The following is a 17,483-nucleotide window of genomic DNA, read 5'->3' on the forward strand; positions in this document are numbered from 1 at the left end:
CCCTCCGCCGCCGCTCCCGCCGCTGCCGCCGTTGCCCGGGCCCCGCCGCCGTTGCTAGGCGACCGCTGCTGCCGTGGCCGCCTCTGTCACGAGCCCCGTCGCCCGGAGACAGCGCAAGAGAGATGCGGGAGGGGGGCGAAGGGACCCCCAAAACCAACCGGGCTTCCCACCATCCCTTCCTGAGCTGGACCCCCCATCCAAACCACGGAGGGAATGAGGGGCGGCGGCTCCACCCAGGAGAGGAGGAGCCCTGAATGCCGATGCCCCTTGAAGGTCCGGCGACCTCTCCTGGGCTCAAGAGTCCACAGCCTCTACACAGACCTTCTCGGACCCAGGCCCCCAGGATCCCAAAACTTCTAGGTCCCTTGCACATTCTCCACTCCCTTTACACATTCCACGTCCCCTTGAGAACCCCAAACGTTCACCAGCCATCAACTCTTTCACTAAACACTCCCCCCAAATATATATACTCCTGGACCCCCTCCCAGCCCCTACTGAACTTCCAACACAAACACCTCCACACACCATCCCCAGTTCCAAACATACATGAGTGCTCTCCTCCCTAACACACAAGAGACCCACACTAGAGACCCCAGACCCTGAGGAGTGACAGTAAGAAGATAGAAGGGGAATATATGGGCAGGGACGCCCACCAGCAGATATCTAATAAACATGCCCCATGAGTGTGTGACCATTCTGGCCTGGACACACAGCTTTGCACGCATGGACAGAAGCCTCTCTCAGGCATGGACACGACTGACTCTCTCTCTCTGTCACACACACACACACACACACACAGATGTGACAGACATCACACACATTTTCTATACACATTCCACCACCACCAGCAGCACCACCTGGCTTTGCCTCACAGAAATGTGCTACCCACACGCCCCCATGGTCAGAAGTTTCCATGACAATGACACACAGCCCTGGCCAGCGATCCACCCAGGGTCCCAGAATTGGCCCCCAAGAGCAGTAAGGCCTGAGCCTATCAGAGAGGGCTGAGGGGAGCCAAGGGATAGAGACAGGCCCCTGGCTCTACGGAAGAGAAACTGGAAGCCTGGATCCCTGAGGGGAGGGGGCTGTTGGTAGAATAAAGGGGTCACCAGGGGTTGAGGGGATGAAGGACCTGGACCCTTGGTCCTGGAAGGGGGACACAGTGGTAGGGGGCAGTGACAATGGGGGCTTTCTGGGGGCTGAGGGCGTCTCTCTGCACCTTGGCTGCAGATCTCTGTTCTCTGCCTTCATCTCCCCTCACTGTTCCCATGGAAACCTTTTAAGCGAACTTCTCAGGAAGACAAAAATCTTTTTTTAAATGACTAAAGAGGGGGGTGGAGGGGGGGCAGAAAGAGGGAGGGAGGGGAAGAGACAGATGGAGAGAGGGAGAGTTGGAGAGACAGACTGAGCACATAGCTCCACAGACAGACAGAAAGGAGATGAGATGGGGGTCTGACGGAGTTCCACCGAGAATACAGGGGAGAGGCAGACGACCCAAGAGCGACAGAGAAAATAAGAGAAATCAGGGAGGAAAGCGCAAGAGAGTGACAGAATTGCAGAAAAATAAAAACAGCTGATGACAAAAAGAAAAGGGGGCAAGAGGGAGGGTCCACAGGCCAGAAGGTCTGGGAGAAGAATCAGGAGCGTGGGGGGTGGGGCAGAGGTCTGGGGGCAGGGCGGGAACTAGGTCATTCTCTCCAAGATCCCAGACCCAGGCCGGGGGTGGGCAGGGGCAGCCACAGTCGGACAGGAAGCGAAAGATCTAAGCAGACTATTTTTACAAGCACCGGGGAAACAGTCAAACTTCGCTGCTGGAGAGGAAAAAGAGAGCGAAACAGCGAGGACCGCTGAGGCCTCGCACCCACAGCCTGCGTCCCGCTCAGACCCCAGACGAGGGCGCCGGCTGCGCCCAGGCTCCCACTCGGTGCGAGACTTCGTCTCCGCCCCCTCCCGGCCCCGGACGCCCCCTCCCCTGCACCCAGGCCCCGCAGCCCCCTCCCCGCGCCCGTCCGGGGCACGAGAGCCTGCTCGGCCACCGTACCATGCTCGCCGTGGGGCCGCCCCTCCACCGGCACGGAGACCGTGCGTCTCAGCAGTTTGTTGCGACTGGACTCGCTCCTCCGGTCCCGGATCAGAAGGGGGTGTATCTAGGGGATGCGGTGGAGGGGGAACGTCAGACCTCGCGGGCCCAGGCCGTCCCTCTTCTTTCTCTTCCCCACCAGAGTAGGACGAGCCTCCCTTCCCACCAGTCTGACCACCTGCCCCGCCCCACCGTACTCTTTTTAAGTGTCTCAGGGTGAGTAGATTTCTCATTGCCTTCTCTCTCCAAGTCTGCTCCCTCATCCCCTCCCGTCCCACCCTCCTCTTTTCTTCCACCATGTCTTTTGAAACACCCTCCAGGGAATCCCCGCAACCACACTGGTCTTTGCTGTTCCCCAAATCCACTTTCCCCTTGACCTTCAGTTCCTCTATTCTCCCTGTTTTCCTCCCAACCTCCCACCGCCCTCACCCCCTTCCCTCCCTCCGTGGCTGTCACGGGGGTAGCAGAAGCTGCATTTATAATCAGGATCCACAGCTTGTCTCCCTCCCACGGCCAGGCTTGCGGCCAGAATGGGACCCAATCTCCCCACCCCCTAGAGGGCCTGGTCACCTCCCCCCAACCTTTCATCGCCTTCCATGGCCACCCCTTCAGCCTAGCTCACCTCCCTTTAGCCATTACCTCTCCCTAAGCCTCATCCCCAATTCTCCCTGGCCACCTCCTTCCTAACCTTGCCCTCTCCACCCCGCCAATCTCCAACCCTTCAAGAACCACCCACCCCACTAGTCCCAGCCTGGGCTCCACAACCCAGTCAATTCCAGTTCCCTGTGGCCCTGCACACTGCCATTCCAGGACCCCCTCCACACGCTTCCTACCTCAGTTTCTAGCCACCAGTCCTCTGGACCTGTCTGTCCCCATCTCTTTCATTCCTTCATTCTCCCACCCACTGTCCAACCTCTTCATTCTCACACAGTCTCCAGTTTCCCCCATTCATCCTACAGACCCCAAACGCTTGGCCACGACTAGTGACCATTCAAATCGGCCCCCAGTGCCTAACACTTGGACTCTCCAAAGCACCTTTCCCTTGAGTCACCATGTCCTCCCTGGACGAAGCTTCAACTTGACTCTGTGCCTGGGAAGCTCTCTATCCAGGCCTCTCTCCACACTCACCTGCCCCCCAGATTCCTCGGAACTCTGGTTAACCTCAACTCCAGTTCTAACCCTGCCTCACTGCACCCTTCCCGACAGCTTTTGGGCCGTGTCTCTCGCCACCTCTCTGGTCTTGCAGGTCACCCTACCACTGTCTGAAGCTTACCTAAGTCACCCCCGCCGCCTGAGTCACACCTCTGGGGACCCATTCTTCAGAGGCGCATCTTCTGTTCCCTCCGATGGATGCTCTACTGCTGACCTGACTCCAAAATCAGAGCCCGCGCCCCCCCCGGGTCTCTGATCATGCTGCATGGCTGCCACCTCCCACAAGGAGGCCCTGTTCATTTCACATCTTCCACTTTGGCTGGTCCTTGCCTCTATCCCACTCTGACTCCTTTAGACAACTTCCCATCTTCCCAGTTCCCCTCACCCCCCAGGCGTCTCTTCCCTCATATTCTTTCGCTGTGTCCCTGGCAAAAGCCCTCTCAGCATCTCTCTAAACCCTGATCTCAGGCTTCCCTGTCTTCACCACCATCCAGGCCCAGACCTATTGCTATCATCTCTCCTCGTACCCTGCAGCCCCTTCCCAGTTCCCTCAGAGACCCCACTCTGAGTCCAGGCACTCTGCCCCATGCCAAGGAAAGGATGGGGAGTGGTCAGTGATTAGGCTTGCTCAGTATGGAGAGAGGAGAGGGAGCTGTTCCCTCCAAAGTGATCCCCGTGTCCTCACCCTCCTCCAAGCCCTTTTGTTTCCCTTTCCTAGCCTAACCTATCCCACAATAGGAGCAGGGTGAAAACAGAAGGCACCCCCAAATCTTCAGAACCACAGCTCCTCCCCATCACTGCACATGGCCCTCAAAGACCCCCTGGCCAAGGGGAAAGAACCCCTGGCCCTTCTGACATCTCAACCCAAGTCTCAAGGCCACCCTCCTCCCACCACTTGCCAGTATCTTCCCCTTTGCCATCTCTGTGTCTCACGTCCCTTTGCAAATGAAGATTCTCCCATCCTTCTCTCACATTTTCCCATGCTACCCAGAGGTCTCTTCCCAGCCTTCCCACCCTGCTCACCTCGTCCTCATCCAGCATGAGAAGCTGGTTCCCCGAGATGATGCAGAACCGAGGGTTCCAACCAGGACGATCATACGGGGAGTGAACGTATTGGGTTCGGTGCATAGGGGGTCCCCGTACATCTAGGGGGCAGAGATACACAGAAACCGTAAGGGAAGCTCTATGCACTCAGGGGACAGAAGAGTCCATAAAGGGGAACAAGGGGCCCCCACCCACCTTGAGGAGATCATAGAAGGGGGTGAGGCCCCTGGAAACTATAGAGGAACAGAAGATAAGCTTCTCTGGCTGGGGTGGTGGGAGCTGAGGGGCTCAGTAGACTTGGCAGAAGAAATACAGAGGAGTGGTTCAGAGGGGAATGATATCCTGACAGAGAGAGTATGAGTTTGGAGGCAGAGAAAGGGGAAGGAGCTCTCCATCCACTTCTGAAAAATCAAAAGGCTGAGGGTCCATCAAAACTGGCAGAAGAAAAATACAGGGAGGTTGGTGGCAAGTGTCTGGGAAGAGGGAGGGCAACCAGATAGCTGCAGAAGACAAGGATTTGGAAGGTGGCCCCACCCATCTGCGAAAGAGTAAGGAAGCCTACAGAGGTGTGGGAAGAAGGATGAGGATGTAGGAACATTTGGGTCATGAGACTAAAAGCTAAATGTCTAGAAAAGATAGGGAGCGAGGAGCTGACTTGTTCCCAGGGTCAGAATCCTGAGAGGGTCTCCTCTCCAGCCTCTGCTTTCCTTCACTCCCTCCTCCCCAGCCCAGCCCTGCTTATCCTTCAGGGAAAGAGCTGCTTCTGCTGGTGGGAGAGGAAGGATGGGTCTTGTTGGTATCTGGCTGCGGAGGGGTTGGGGACTGAGGAGGCAGGAAATGCGCCCTTGTTTGCATGTATACTGAGTTGGTCTCTTCCCCTACTCCATGCCAGAGGCCAAAGATTCAAAACTCGCCCACTATCCCACCTCCCCAGTCTCCATGGACAGGATAGAAGCCAGCTCCTCAAGTAGAAACCTCCCCAAGTCACCGTGAGAAGCCTGAGGAAGGAAGAGGGGAGGGCAGAATGAAAGATCCAAGCCTGTGACATAGAGGCTGGGGATGGGGACAAAACTTCCAAAAGTAGTAGACTAAGGATCTACTACAGTAGACTAAGGGTCGCCCCTCCCGATTCTGCTGTTCTTCCACACCCCTGTGCATGCAAAGTGCCTCTCCTTTAAACCCCAGTGCTGCACACCATCACGGGGACATGTGGGCAGGCCCTATAGAAGTCAGAGAGAAATCAAATTGATGACATCAGCGTGATAGAAAATAAGCTTAAGGAATGAGGGTGACAGAGAGTTTAGAGGAAAAAAGATCAAATCCCCTTACCTTTTCAGGATAATTAATCATGGGAATATTGCAGGAAAAGAACTGGCCAGTGAACTTCATTCCAACTAAAAGCTATGAGTAGCAGAGTGTTAAAAAATCTAGCCCCTTTCTGTCTATAAACATGGTTCAAATTTACCCAATCTGCAGGTCAGAGACAAGAGGTGAACTCCCTGAACACAGGTATGCAAAAGCCCCAATACTCTTCAAACTCTGTGTCAGTGCCACCTCAGACATACCCTTTAGATAAAGAGATCACCAAAACCTAGGCTCTGAGACTGCAGATACTGCAGGAAACATGCCCACTGCAGTCCGACCCTGAGGACTCCCAGAGGGGACATCTGTTGAGTCACATCATCATTATAGGAGGGACTGGGTCAGACAGCAGCCACAGGGAGGACAGTTAAGACTTCAGGGGACACCCTCCTCCTGGGACGGGGGAAGGACACAGGGAACCTCACTTAGGAGCAACTCTGGAAATGCACACATACACAAACATTGCCTGGACGTAGGATGATTCTGGGAGGCAGATGCAAGAGACAAACAGACACAGTTAAGAAAGAGGAAAGATTTACTAGGATGAACAATTCCATGGGGCTCAGATGGGAATCTCTTGTAGGTCCTGTTCCAACTGTCAAAACTGGTGTCTTTGCTCCCCAAATCTCCAACAGCCCATGAAGGAGAGGAGACAAGAAGAATGGGTGATAAGAGATGGAGTCTTAGGGGAAAGTAAGGAGGCACAGACCTGTGGGGATAAGATAGGGAATGAGGTGGGGAAGAAGCGATGGGGTGGAGAAGAAATAACAGGAATGGATCTAAGAGAGGAAAAGTCAGAGATGATGGTAAATCTTTAGGGACAAGGGAACACACCAGAAGGGCCCAAAGGAAGTGAGGAGGACATAACAGGGAGACTAAGACGAGGGGGCCAAGGAGGAGAGGGTGAAGAGGTGGTAGAGATATAAAGGACTACCAGGTGGAAGAGAGGGAGAGAGAGAAGGGACACCAGAGCAGGCACTGATACAGGGGAAGGACACAAGGGGGACTCATATAAGGAACGGACACCGTATGTGGGGAAAGATATAGGTGGTGGACACCAGAGGGAGGGGGAATGGAAATAAGGACTGGAGGTGGGGGAGGGGTGAAAGTGGTGAAGTGAAGGAAGTGGATAAACCCCCAGGGATTAGGTTTCAATGCTCAAGGGCCTTAATGAGGGCCTGAGTCTGGGGCAGGGTCTTAATCTGGCCCCTACTCCCAGCACTCAGTTTTACTTGTATTGCCCCCCCTCCCCCTCAATAAACACATACCTAATTTGGCCCTCCCCCTGCCCTGGTCTCTCCTCCCGAAAACCCATTCCCCATTCTCTCTCCTCTCTTCCCTCCATCTGGACCCTCCATTCCCCGCCCCCCCCCACTGCCTCCCTCTCTCTCCATCTGGCCCCCTCTCCTCTCCCTCCATCTCCTGTCTTTTTTTTACCCCCTACCATACTCTGAGACCCCACCAGATCCTAACCCCATCTTCCTGGCTGCTTTTTTCACCCCTGTTTTAATTTTCTTCATTTTCCCCTCCTAGCCCCTCTCCTAAGACTCTGTCCTTCTGTTTCCTTGATATTTTCCTCATCTCTCAGCTCCCACCTCCAAATTATTTCTGCAGCTCGTCCCCCAACCCTACCCTTCTATCTTCCCACCTTCTCTGGCGATTTCTTTTCCCTTCATCGTTTCCCCCTCAGCCCCCTTCAAGGCCTGTTTCTTGGCCCCTCCGGTCCCTATTTACCCCTATCCTCCAATCCCTCCTTCCCCATTGCTCCCATCCCTGCCTTCCGAGTCCTCCTCTCTCCTTCCATTTCAGCTGCTCCCCTCCCTGGCCCCAGCTCTGCCCAACCCCACCCCCACCCCGCCCCTCCCCCCTTCTCTCCCCCAACTGGTCCTCCCCCTCCCCTCACCACCGTACCTCTGAAGGGGGCATAGGACATCGCGGGGATGCTCCCCCGATGGATGGAGGCGCGAGACCTGCTCATCAGGCCTGGGGGGGAGGGGGCGGGGGGGCCAGGGGAGAAACAGAAGAGAGAAAGAGGGGGAGAGAGAGGGGGAGAAGGAGGAGGAGGTGGAGGAGGAGGAGGAGAGAGGAGGAGAGAGGAGCAGAGAGAGGCAGAGAGGAGGAGAGAGAGGAGGAGGAGGAGAAGAGGAGCCAACGGCAGCAGCGGCAGCCGGGAGAGAGAGAGAGAGAGGGGGGCGGGGGAGCGAGCGAGAGGAGAGCAGGAGGAGGAGGAGAGAGAGTCCCTGCAGCCCCCACCCCTACTCAGTGAGAGCCAGGGAGGGAGAGACCCTGACTCAAACTCTCCCTACAGAAAAAGAGCGGTTCTAAGGATGCAGACCCCAGACCCTGATATGGGGAGGCTCCAGACACATAAAGATACCTTGCCACCCGGGGTTGGGGGGGTGGTGCAGGCGATAATCTGAGGCACAAACCCTAAGTCTAGAGGAAAAGAGGCCCCAATCTCAGAAAACAGATCCCAGACCACCCCCACCCCAAGATGGGTCAAAGGTCAAAATCTGAGCATTCATTCTCAAAAAGGTTCTTCATAGCTACAGAAATCTTAAAGACACCAGACTTAAACAGTGATTTCAGGGACTGAGATCTAAGACCTAGACTCAAAGGAAAAGATGAGACCAGATTCAGAAAGAATCCAGACATGAAATTAGGTCTTTGAGAACTCAGACCCACTGAGAGATATCAGAGACCCCAAACCAAGATCTCAGAGAAAAGAAACTGCAGACTCAGAGGCTGATAACTCAGACACAGAAACTCCAGACCTTGGTTGGAGGGGGTGGGCAAAAGAGACACTCTGCTAGCCCAGAGATGAACTCAGAGACCCCAAACACATAAAAAAGAATTTTTAATACCTCAGAGAGAGGGTGATTGCAGACCCAGAAACCTCCCCCTGCAAACAAAAAACAAGGACACTCAGTCCTAAAAAAGATACAAATGCCAAAAGACCCCATAGAGATCCCTCAGAGACAAACTCCAGAGACAGAGATCTCAGGGAGACCTCCAACCCCAGAGTGGTAGGTATGAGAGAACTCAGCCTGGGAAATGCCCAGTTATACCCACCCAGCAGACCAGAGACCCCAGACCCAGGAAGGAGGGGGAATACTAGGTAGGGAAAGTGGCGGAGACTTCTTCTCCCTGCCTCCTCCCACCTATTTCTCCTCTCATTGGCCCCTCCATTTTTGGGTCACAGGATGTGCTTGGGCCCCAGGGAGGTTATGTAGGGCAGGTCCTGGCTCCTAGGGGGATGGGTTAAGGGAAGGAGACCCAAGGCTGAGACGTAGACCAGACCCAGAGAGTGAAATAGGAAGGGGGTAAGGGATAAAAGGACCATCACTACTTCCTGATGTCCTCTTCATACCCCCAACCTGCAACCCTCCTCTCCCCCACCCTCTCTATTGATTCACAAGTCTGTCTGCAGTTTTGGGGCTTCAGTTAAGGCTGAGGCGCTCCATTTTAATCATTGTGTATCCCACTTACAGGGTCTTACTCCATTCTTTTAAAATGCATCTTTCCACCTAGCCGTGGTCTTGCCATGCCCTGCCTGCCTAATCACTTCCCCCTATAACCAGAGACAGTTGGTTTCTCAGATTATACTTGTGCATTCCCCAACTCAAGAATCTGTCAGTCCTAACCAAAATGGCAGGGGGCGCTCTCTTCACCCTCCGGCCCTGAGGTTCAATCTCCTAAGACCCTGTCATTCCTGAAGGCCTCAGGAACAGGGCTGTTACTAGGCACATTCCGGGGTTTCAGGATGAGCCCCCAACTCCACAACCTGACGCATCGACTCCGCGGGGTCTCCAGCCCCCGCTTTCCCAGCCCCAGGGCTCTCATCATGTGGCCTGCGGGGCGGCCCCGCGATTGGTCTCTTCGCGTAGTTCATTGAGGTACCGCTGCTGCCTGAGGCGACCCGCCCCCTCACGTGACAGTGGAACGCCGCTGCGGCTCTCCTCAGCCTGCAATTGGCAGTTTCCGGTTTACACGGAAACGGGCGCTCCATTTCCGTGCACGTCTGCAGATCCGGGTGTTGATTGGTTGGATCCTTCTTCGCCCCTCCCGCCCCCGGAGGCGGGACAAACCGGGCCACGTGGGAGCGAGGATTGGCTGGCTTTGGAGGTTAGGGTAGTCCAGCTTCTACTGTCACGTGGTTTGCGCTGTTTTCTTATCACGTGGCTGCTGCCCAGGTAAGAAGAGGCCGCTCTTCTTGGCTTTGGGGTTCTTTCTCCGCGTAACGTGTGGTCTCTGATATTCAACCCTCCTCTGCCAGCATAGGCTGCATGAGGCGGGGGCGGGCTCCCGCATTCCTGCTCGGCGGAGGGGTGAGTGATCGGCCCCGCCCCTTCCGGTCCTCGAAGCTTCGCCCATGACCCGTACCCCAAAACCCAGAGGTTGGCCTCCGAGTCTTTGCCTTAAATTTTCCAAGCTTCTCTTGGTTTCAGGAATGTTTTTCTTCGGGATGCAGAAGAGGGCGGGCCTGAGTGTTTATGCAATCGAAGTGTTCCCGGGGTGCAGTTTGCTGGGGTATTTATGAGACGCCGAATCCACCCCCTGCTCTTAGGCCGCTCTGCTCCTGTCGCTGTTTTGGATGCCGACACTGCTGCCTGCAGCCTCTCGCCTTCTGTTGCTACCCCGAGCCCTGATGTCCATGGCTTCAAGAAGTCCCCCGGCCCAGCCCTCGTCGGCCTCGGGCTCCGCCTATGTCCCCGGCTCGGTCTCTGCGGCCTTTGTCACCTGCCCCAACGAGAAGGTCGCCAAGGAGATGGCCAGGTGGGGACTTCACTGTGAAGCGAGGAAAGGTGCTTCTGAAGGGAGAGATGGGGGAGCGCCTCCCGCTGCTTCCTGCCTGTCTCTGGGCTGCCAGTGCAAAAATCCGCGTCATGGGGCCTTTACAAGGTGCTCTCTTCACCTTCAGGGCTATGGTGGAGAAGCGCCTCGCAGCCTGCGTCAACCTTGTCCCTCAGATTACATCCATGTGAGTCAGTTAGGGGTTGGAGGGTTAACCTAACTCAAAGGGCTGACTGGCAGTTTTACCTTGAGAGAAATCTTTGCTCCCGCAACACTCTCTTTCTTACCTTTTCAGCTATGAGTGGAAAGGAGAGATTGAAGAGGACAGTGAAGTGCTGATGGTGAGGAATGTTTCCTACCCGACAAAACCTTAACTCCCTGGCTATTGACTTTGACCCCATCCCTCAATCCCAGATCCTGGAATCAAGTTCACCCCGATTCAGCCATGTTTGTCTTCACCCCTCAGATGATCAAAACCCAAAGTTCCTTGGTTCCAGCTCTGACGGATTTTGTTCGGTGAGAACTTTGATGTGGGTAGAGGTGAGGGTGTAAACTGTGGGGTGAGCCTTCCTGGGCAGTCTGAGGGGATGGACTCCTTTGGGTAAGTCTTTGATCCCCTATCGTTTCCACAGGTCTGTGCACCCTTATGAAGTGGCTGAGGTGATTGCATTGCCTGTGGAGCAGGGGAACTCCCCGTACCTGCAGTGGGTGCGCCAGGTTACAGAGTCGGTTCCTGACTCCAGCACAGCCCCGCTGTGATGAACCTTTGTTCTTGCCATGGTTTTCCTCATAAATTTCAACACTCCTACCTTGTGATGACTGGACTCTTAATAAATCCCATTTTTAGTTCTCTCTTCCATTTTACTTTTTCCTTGTCAAAAAGTGAATTTGGTTGGGAAGATCAGAAGTGCTTCTAGTCCCTTCTCGTTTTTTGGAATGATTCAGGGCTGCTAAGTTTGTTTATTTATCTTTATTTCAATGATACAGAGCCCAGGATCTGTTCTCCTCCCCTCCTCAGTCTCCGTCCCCAGGGGTTAAATAATTTTTAAAAATATTTAAAAAGCTGTAACAAAATAACATCAAAGGAAATGAGGGAATGGTTGGGGGGAAGGGTCAGGAACCGTGAAGGGAGTAGAGGAGAGCGAGCCTCTTCCCCAACCCCCAACCTGGATTCCAGCCTGGACAGTAGGGGGACATACCCCCCTAGTGCCCCAGGTACATCCCAGCTGTAGGTGAGGTCAGAGGTCAGGGTATGAAAGTGCCGGTGTGTGTCAATGGGCAGTTGGGCAGAGGCAGGCTGTTCAGAAGATGCCCCCACCTCCCCACTCAACCAGGTACTGCACAGAGCCATCAGGCCGCACTCTCCGAGCAAGGACCCGGACAGGATCCCCACGGGACAGGTAGCCGACCCCACCTCGGACTCCACCCCCAGCCCCAGGAGACAAACTACGGCACAGGGGAGAAGGGGGTGCTGAGCGTCTGGGAACACCTGGGGAGGGGGCTGGGACTGAGGAAGATGAGGCAGTCAGCGAGTGGGGGGCACTTTTAGGGAGGTCTGTGGGAAAACCAATGTGAAGTTCCAGGGGTGACCTAGGTAGAGAAAGCAACTGTCAGTCCAGATGGAAATAAAGACTGACTAGAAATGGAGGCCGTGTGGGTCAGAGGAACAACGACAATGTTTAAGGGACCACGAAGTGAAGAGGCCAGAGGCATCACAGGCAAAGGAGTAGAATCTCACCTGTCTGGGGGCTCACCATCCCCAGAGGCCCCTGCGGTGCTGGCAGAGGGGTGGAAGGAAGCGAACATCCGGATGGGACTGCTGGGGTTGGGAAGGAAGAAAGTCAGGACCCAAAGCCGGGAAATAGGACCCTCTCCCCCTGGGAAGGGCAGAGCGCAAACACTATCCTCAAGGAACCTGTCCCTAGAATCCTGGGGAGCAGACACTGGTTCTCGAAGTCTCTAGGTAAAGAAGTGGGCAGCCAAAAGGGAGAGGGAAAAGAAGTTTGGGTGAGGAAATCCAGAAGATCGTACGCAACTGGAAGAGAGGTTCCAAGGGAGTGTGTCTGGTTGGAGAGAGGAGGTGCACTGACCTGGGCAGGCAGCGGGCATCTGTGGGCCGGAAGTTGTAGCCGCTGCTGCCCTGGTAACTCTGGTTAGGGCTGGAGGGTGGTGGAGACACTGAGGCCTAGAAGGAGCAAAGGACTGAGAGATCATCCTTGATTCCTTCCCACACCACCATGTGCCCACGGGTGCCCCTGCCCCTGTACCTGCAGTGCCCTTTGCAGACGAGCCCGCTCCCTCTGCTCCTGGGGCTCGGGCTGGTTGCGCACTGCTGAGGGTGGCCCCAGCTCCTCCATTTTCCCCTTCTGCCTCCTCCTCAGGGGCTCTGGCTCCGGCCTCCGGCGCTTCCCCAGGGGACGTGAGACCCCTCCCCCAGGGCCCTGCCCTGAAGGGAAGCTGTAAGAGGCCTCCTTATCCCCCCAGCCCCCTCCCGGACACCCCAAAGACCTCCCTGTTTCCATACATACACCCTGAGAACTTCCCCATCCCCCCTGGACCAGTGACCTGGTGGGGGCTCCGTCTCCAGGAGGGGGCTCCACAGGGGGAGGGATCCGCGCATGGAGACCAAACAAGCATTTCCTCTTCTTAATCTCCCTCCCTGAAATGAAACTGGGATGAGGAGAGAAATGATACAGGGTCAGTGCTGGAGAAAAGGGACCCTCCTATGCTGTCAGTCCTTCTCAGAGGGCATCTTCCAGGTGGGCTGCAGCCCCTCCCTCTCAGGCTGCGTCTCCACGTCTCCATCTCCTCCTGAGCCTCCCTCCAACTCACCGGTCCTTGTGGCTGTTGAGAGCGGAGAGGAGCTTTGAAGACCGTTCTCCCTTGGGGGTTTCTGAGAGCTGGGGGAGAGGATAGGAAATGGGGTCAGGAGAGCAGTGATTCCCTCCCCCATTTTTCCACATCTACCTGGCCACCCTGACCCCCTAGAGGTTCAGCACCCCTTACCTCTCCAAGGAGCAAACTGTCCCAGTTCTCAGAAGTGAAGGGGAGGATCTCACGGTCAAAATCAAAGTATTTTTTCTTACAGCAAACACTGAGGTGGTAGAGGACAAGATGCGCCACATCCACCCTGGAGAAACACTGACTTGTCAAGGTGGTGAAGCATTACAAGAGCCGGGGGGCAGGCAGGGGTGTCCCCTAGGTAGGGGGCTGGGGCCTGTAAAGTGAAAAACTGAGGGTGCGGAGAGAGGAGTGATGCTGAGATCGTGCCCCATATCCAGCTCACCAGCGAAGCTGTAGCCTCCGGACCTTCTCAGGGCCCCCCCGACACACACAGCACTCAAACTCATAGAACCTGGACGTAGGCAAGAGGAAGAGAATACACCTTTTACAGGAAACTACACCTGCCCACGGGGGAGGGGGGGTGTGCCGAGCAAGGATGGGGCTAACCAGTAAGCAAGGCTTCAGAGCTCAGGAAGACACCTGGTCTGGGATGGGGGGGCAGAGCTCCTAGAGGGTCTGCCCAGGCTCACCTGTCCCCGTAAAGGAGGGGCTTGCTCAGACACTGGGTGCAGGCCTCGTGGAACCACTGCAGGCAGCTCCGGCACTGCAGCATCTTCAGGTTCCACCTGAAGTGAAACGGGACCAGTGACCCCCCCCAGACACACCCTCCTTAACTGCCCCAAACCCTGCTCACCACTCTCCCGCCCCCTTCAGCACTCCCATCACCCTGCCATTCTCCTTTGTTCCCACCCCCATCACTTGTTCCCTAGCCCCCCGCCCCTCACTACTCACTCCCCAGGGCCACCACAGTAACAGTAGCTCTGCTGCCGGTTGCTCAGATGCCCAGCGTCCCAGTCCAACCCCTTCAGTCCATACGGCAGGGAGAGCTTCATGCCCAGCATGGCCCGGGCGTAGGGGCCCTTCTTCAGCGCACCCCCCCTCTGCAGGTGGAACAGACAGGTGGCCTCAGGGGTGGAGGAAGGAAGGGTTCAGGAGAGGCTGAGGGTTGGAGGTCCCACAGGGAGGGGCCCTTACCTTGGTGGCGATGGCAAAGACACACTGGCGGCAGACCCAGGATGCACCCTCTCCCTCTCCAGGGGCTGGGGCCCTTGGAACGTGGCAGTCCTGGTGATAAGCTGAATAATGAGAATATTGACAGTAGACCACTTATTGCATTACGTACCTGTGTGTGCTAGGTATTGGGACAAGAGTCTTAACCCCATCTCATTTTGTTCTTGACCATGGTCCTGCTAAGGTGGGTGTATTACCTTTATTTTAAAAGCAGGTGAGGCAGCTGTGATTCTTAGAAGTTTAGGGACTTGCCCAAGGTCTAATGGTTAGAAAAAGCCGTACTGGAACTACCCTCTGCCCGCATTTGGGGCTTCCTTGATAGCTCAGTTGGTAAAAAACACCTGCAATGCAGGAGACCCCGGTTCGATTCCTGGGTCAGGAAGATCCCCTGGAGAAGGGATAGGCTACACACTCCAGTATTCTTGGGCTTCCCTTGTGGCTCAGCTAGTAAAGATTCCGCCTGCAATGTGGGGAACCTGGGTTTGATCCCTGGGTGGGGAAGATTCCCTCAAAAAGGGAAAGACTACCCACTCTAGTATCCTAGCCTGGAGAATTCCATGGACTGTACGGTTCATGGGGGTAGCAAAGAGTCAGACACAACTGAGAGACTTTGGCTCACTCACACCCTCTGCCCGCAGAGCTCATACATCCCATCCCAAGGCTGCCTCTCCCTGTGCTGGCAGGGAGTGAAGTTACAGGCTTGTGGAGACTGGCCAGAGCAATGGCTTGGGGACTCAGACGAGGACAGACAGTATAAGGACCAGTGCTGGAGAGAAGGACCAGAGGCACCCTGGCAGACCTAGGGCAAGCGAGACCATTCAGGTGTCCTGTCCTCTCACCCACCATGGCGACACTTCTCACAGCTGACCAGCCGGTTCCCAGGGACCACAGTCTCAGAGCGACATACACAGCAGAGGAGTTCCTCCCCAGGGAGGGCCGCTGTGAGAGAACAGAGTGTCAGAGGGCCTGTCCTCCAGCCCCTTTCTGTCCCCCATGCCAGGCTTGTTTTCCATTGGATCCATACTCAGGCTTCTCACCAGGGCTAATGTCTTTCCATAGAACCAGAAACTGGGAATCATCCTCAAACTGAACCAAACACACCTCCCGAGCACTGTCCACCTGGAATGGGTGAGCACAGAAGATGGAACAGGAATCAGACTAGATAAGGGGAATGAGAAAAGGTGACAGGTCAGAGGTCATACCTTTTTGATGGTCCCCAAGTATAGCAGCCCATCTGTCCATCTGGCCAGCACATCTTGACCCTCCCAAAGTCGAGGCCGGGGGCCTGAGGTGGGAGCAGGAGAAGCTGGGTCCCAAAGTGGGGGGGCACCAGAGCGGCTCAGCCGGGGGGGCTGTGCCATTGCATCCTGGGGGGGCCTAGTTAAAAGTGAGACCGTAGAAGAAAGTTACCAATATTGAGGAACTAGCCCCCATTTCCTTTGCCTGTTTTTCTGTCAAAGACTTGAGCAGGTGTGCCCAGCCTCCATTTCCCTGAGACACCTGGGCAGGAAACCCCTGGGCACCCCTTCCGGCCTTCCTGACTCCAGCTCTCCCAACAGTCACCAGTGGTTCTCTTCTCCCCACCGTCCCCCCACCCCACCAACCTAGTTCTCTAGTTTCCCAGCTGCCAGAGCTCCCCTGGGACGTTGTATCCCGGCCTTGAGATTTTAGCAGAAAGGATGGTTGCAGAGGCAAAGGTTGCCACTCAGTTTCTACTGTCACCTTCTACAGCTGTTTATAGAGGTATTACAATTGGGGTGCTGTTTCCCAGAGACGTGTTTTGGGAGCTTTCTCTGGAGATGTTTTCGAGTGGAAAAGGTTGCCTCCTGGGCCCCCGTGTCTCATTCAGAACAATCATCTTGGTGCTAGGTTATGTCAGGTCACCCTCAAATTCGGGGCTCCCTGCCCCCGGGTTAGAGAACTTCCCTGAGTGCCCCGGGAGGGGGGCGTGTCCCAGTCCGGGTCTCTTCTCCCCAGGACGGCGAGTCCGAGAGGGGACTTGAGTCGGCCCAGCCCGACCCGCCGCCCGGGCGGCGCAGCTCTCCCGCCCGCGCCCTGCGCGCCGACCCCCGGCTCCCTGCCCCCCCCACGGGCGCCTCCCGCCGCCTCCTTACCAGTGACAGCTGGGGCCGCCGGGAGCCGGGCAGAGGCAGACGTGGGAGACTGAGGTGAAACCCCCGCGCGGGGAGGGCACGGCTGGGCGTCGGGGGGGCGTGCAGGCAGAGACCGGGGGGTCCCTAGGCCCAGCCCCTCCGTCCCGGCGGCTCTGGGGCGTATGACGCAGCAGCCAAAGCAGCGGCAGCGGCAGGAGGAGGCGGCGGGGGGAAGGAGGGGAGGGGAGGGGAGGGACAAACCGGCTCGGGGGGAGGGTGGAGGGAGGGGAGAGCGGGGGGAAGGAGGAGCCGGGGGGGCGGGCACCTCCTCACCCCACCTCCCTCACCGCCAGCGGGCCTGGAGGGCGCGGAACGAGTGGGAACGTCTCCGTGGATGGGGCGGACGGGCTCGCGGACCCGGCGGGAGAGGGAATCCCCGCAGCCCCTTCCTCCGGAGAGAGGCCTGCCCTCGGGGCAGGAGGGAATCCCCCGCTAGGCCGCCGGCCGGGCCGCCGCCCCGCGCCACATCCGTTAACTGCCCCCGGCCCCGCAGGGTCACTCCGGGCCCCGCCCCGCGCTCTAGTTCACGACCCCGCCCTCCATTCACCCGTCCCATGGCCCCCGCCCCGCCCCCGCCCCGCGGGCTCCGCCTCCTCCCGCCTTTGCCCCGGCCCCGCCCCCCCCGGAGCTAGATGCCCCCACCCCGCCCACTGTCGCCGCGCCTCTGCGCACGCGCGACCCCTCCCGCGCGCGCGGCACCTGGGAAGACCCAGCCCTCGGACGGGGCGGCGGCCCTCGGCGCTTGGCGCGAGGGAGTTATCCCATGCGCCCCGGCGGGTGCACCGACTAGGAGAGCTCGGACCGAGGCAGTGACGCCGCCGAGA

General features: G+C 56.9%; 3 protein-coding genes across 17 annotated transcripts in view; 1 reads left to right on the forward strand and 2 right to left on the reverse strand.

Annotated features, from left to right (window-relative positions):
- The window catches only part of SYNGAP1 (synaptic Ras GTPase activating protein 1), a 30,066-nt gene extending 22,433 nt beyond the window's left edge, over positions 1 to 7,633 (reverse strand). For all 8 annotated transcript variants that reach the window (XR_005722638.1, XM_040249098.1, XM_040249097.1 and 5 more), the window contains exons 1-3: positions 7,550 to 7,633; positions 4,256 to 4,377; positions 2,042 to 2,147 (exon numbers count right to left, since the gene is read on the reverse strand). Coding sequence is in view for 7 of the 8 variants with exons in the window: in XM_040249098.1 (XP_040105032.1) it covers positions 2,042 to 2,147; positions 4,256 to 4,377; positions 7,550 to 7,616 (295 nt within the window). In the remaining variant the exon portion in view is untranslated. The remainder of the gene's footprint in view (positions 1 to 2,041; positions 2,148 to 4,255; positions 4,378 to 7,549) is intronic.
- A 1,941-nt stretch (positions 7,634 to 9,574) lies between these two features.
- On the forward strand, positions 9,575 to 11,291 carry CUTA (cutA divalent cation tolerance homolog). 3 transcript variants are annotated; one of them, XM_040249108.1, is made up of 7 exons: positions 9,726 to 9,831; positions 9,915 to 9,966; positions 10,206 to 10,414; positions 10,560 to 10,619; positions 10,728 to 10,773; positions 10,899 to 10,948; positions 11,065 to 11,291. In XM_040249108.1, exons 2-7 carry the CDS (start codon positions 9,925 to 9,927, stop codon positions 11,189 to 11,191), a joined length of 534 nt encoding a protein of 177 aa, XP_040105042.1. In that variant the 5' UTR covers positions 9,726 to 9,831; positions 9,915 to 9,924; the 3' UTR covers positions 11,192 to 11,291. The 3 variants fall into 3 exon arrangements, with proteins under 3 accessions (XP_040105043.1, XP_040105042.1, XP_040105044.1); XM_040249110.1 differs by having other exon boundaries at positions 9,781 to 9,831; positions 9,915 to 10,035; XM_040249109.1 differs by lacking the exon at positions 9,915 to 9,966 and having other exon boundaries at positions 9,575 to 9,831.
- Positions 11,292 to 11,386: 95 nt separating this feature from the next.
- Positions 11,387 to 17,246, reverse strand: PHF1 (PHD finger protein 1). Of its 6 annotated transcripts, none has more exons than XR_005722641.1 (15): positions 16,621 to 16,825; positions 15,709 to 15,883; positions 15,544 to 15,625; positions 15,350 to 15,445; positions 14,471 to 14,571; positions 14,228 to 14,376; positions 13,966 to 14,061; positions 13,719 to 13,787; positions 13,439 to 13,562; positions 13,265 to 13,332; positions 12,998 to 13,102; positions 12,700 to 12,878; positions 12,523 to 12,617; positions 12,171 to 12,251; positions 11,387 to 12,022 (listed from the first exon to the last, which is right to left on the reverse strand). XR_005722641.1 is itself a non-coding variant. In XM_040249106.1 (15 exons), the coding sequence occupies exons 2-15, from the start codon at positions 15,865 to 15,867 to the stop codon at positions 11,734 to 11,736; spliced, it is 1,704 nt and encodes a 567-aa protein (XP_040105040.1). In that variant the 5' UTR covers positions 15,868 to 15,883; positions 16,621 to 17,246; the 3' UTR covers positions 11,387 to 11,733. The 6 variants fall into 6 exon arrangements, 4 of the variants coding, with proteins under 4 accessions (XP_040105040.1, XP_040105041.1, XP_040105039.1 ...); XR_005722642.1 differs by having other exon boundaries at positions 12,171 to 12,248; positions 16,621 to 16,824; XM_040249106.1 differs by having other exon boundaries at positions 12,700 to 12,889; positions 16,621 to 17,246.
- Between the last annotated feature and the right edge of the window lie 237 nt (positions 17,247 to 17,483).

This window comes from Oryx dammah, unplaced genomic scaffold (assembly GCF_014754425.2).
Source record: "Oryx dammah isolate SB20612 unplaced genomic scaffold, SCBI_Odam_1.1 HiC_scaffold_11, whole genome shotgun sequence".
Lineage (NCBI taxonomy): Eukaryota > Metazoa > Chordata > Mammalia > Artiodactyla > Bovidae > Oryx > Oryx dammah.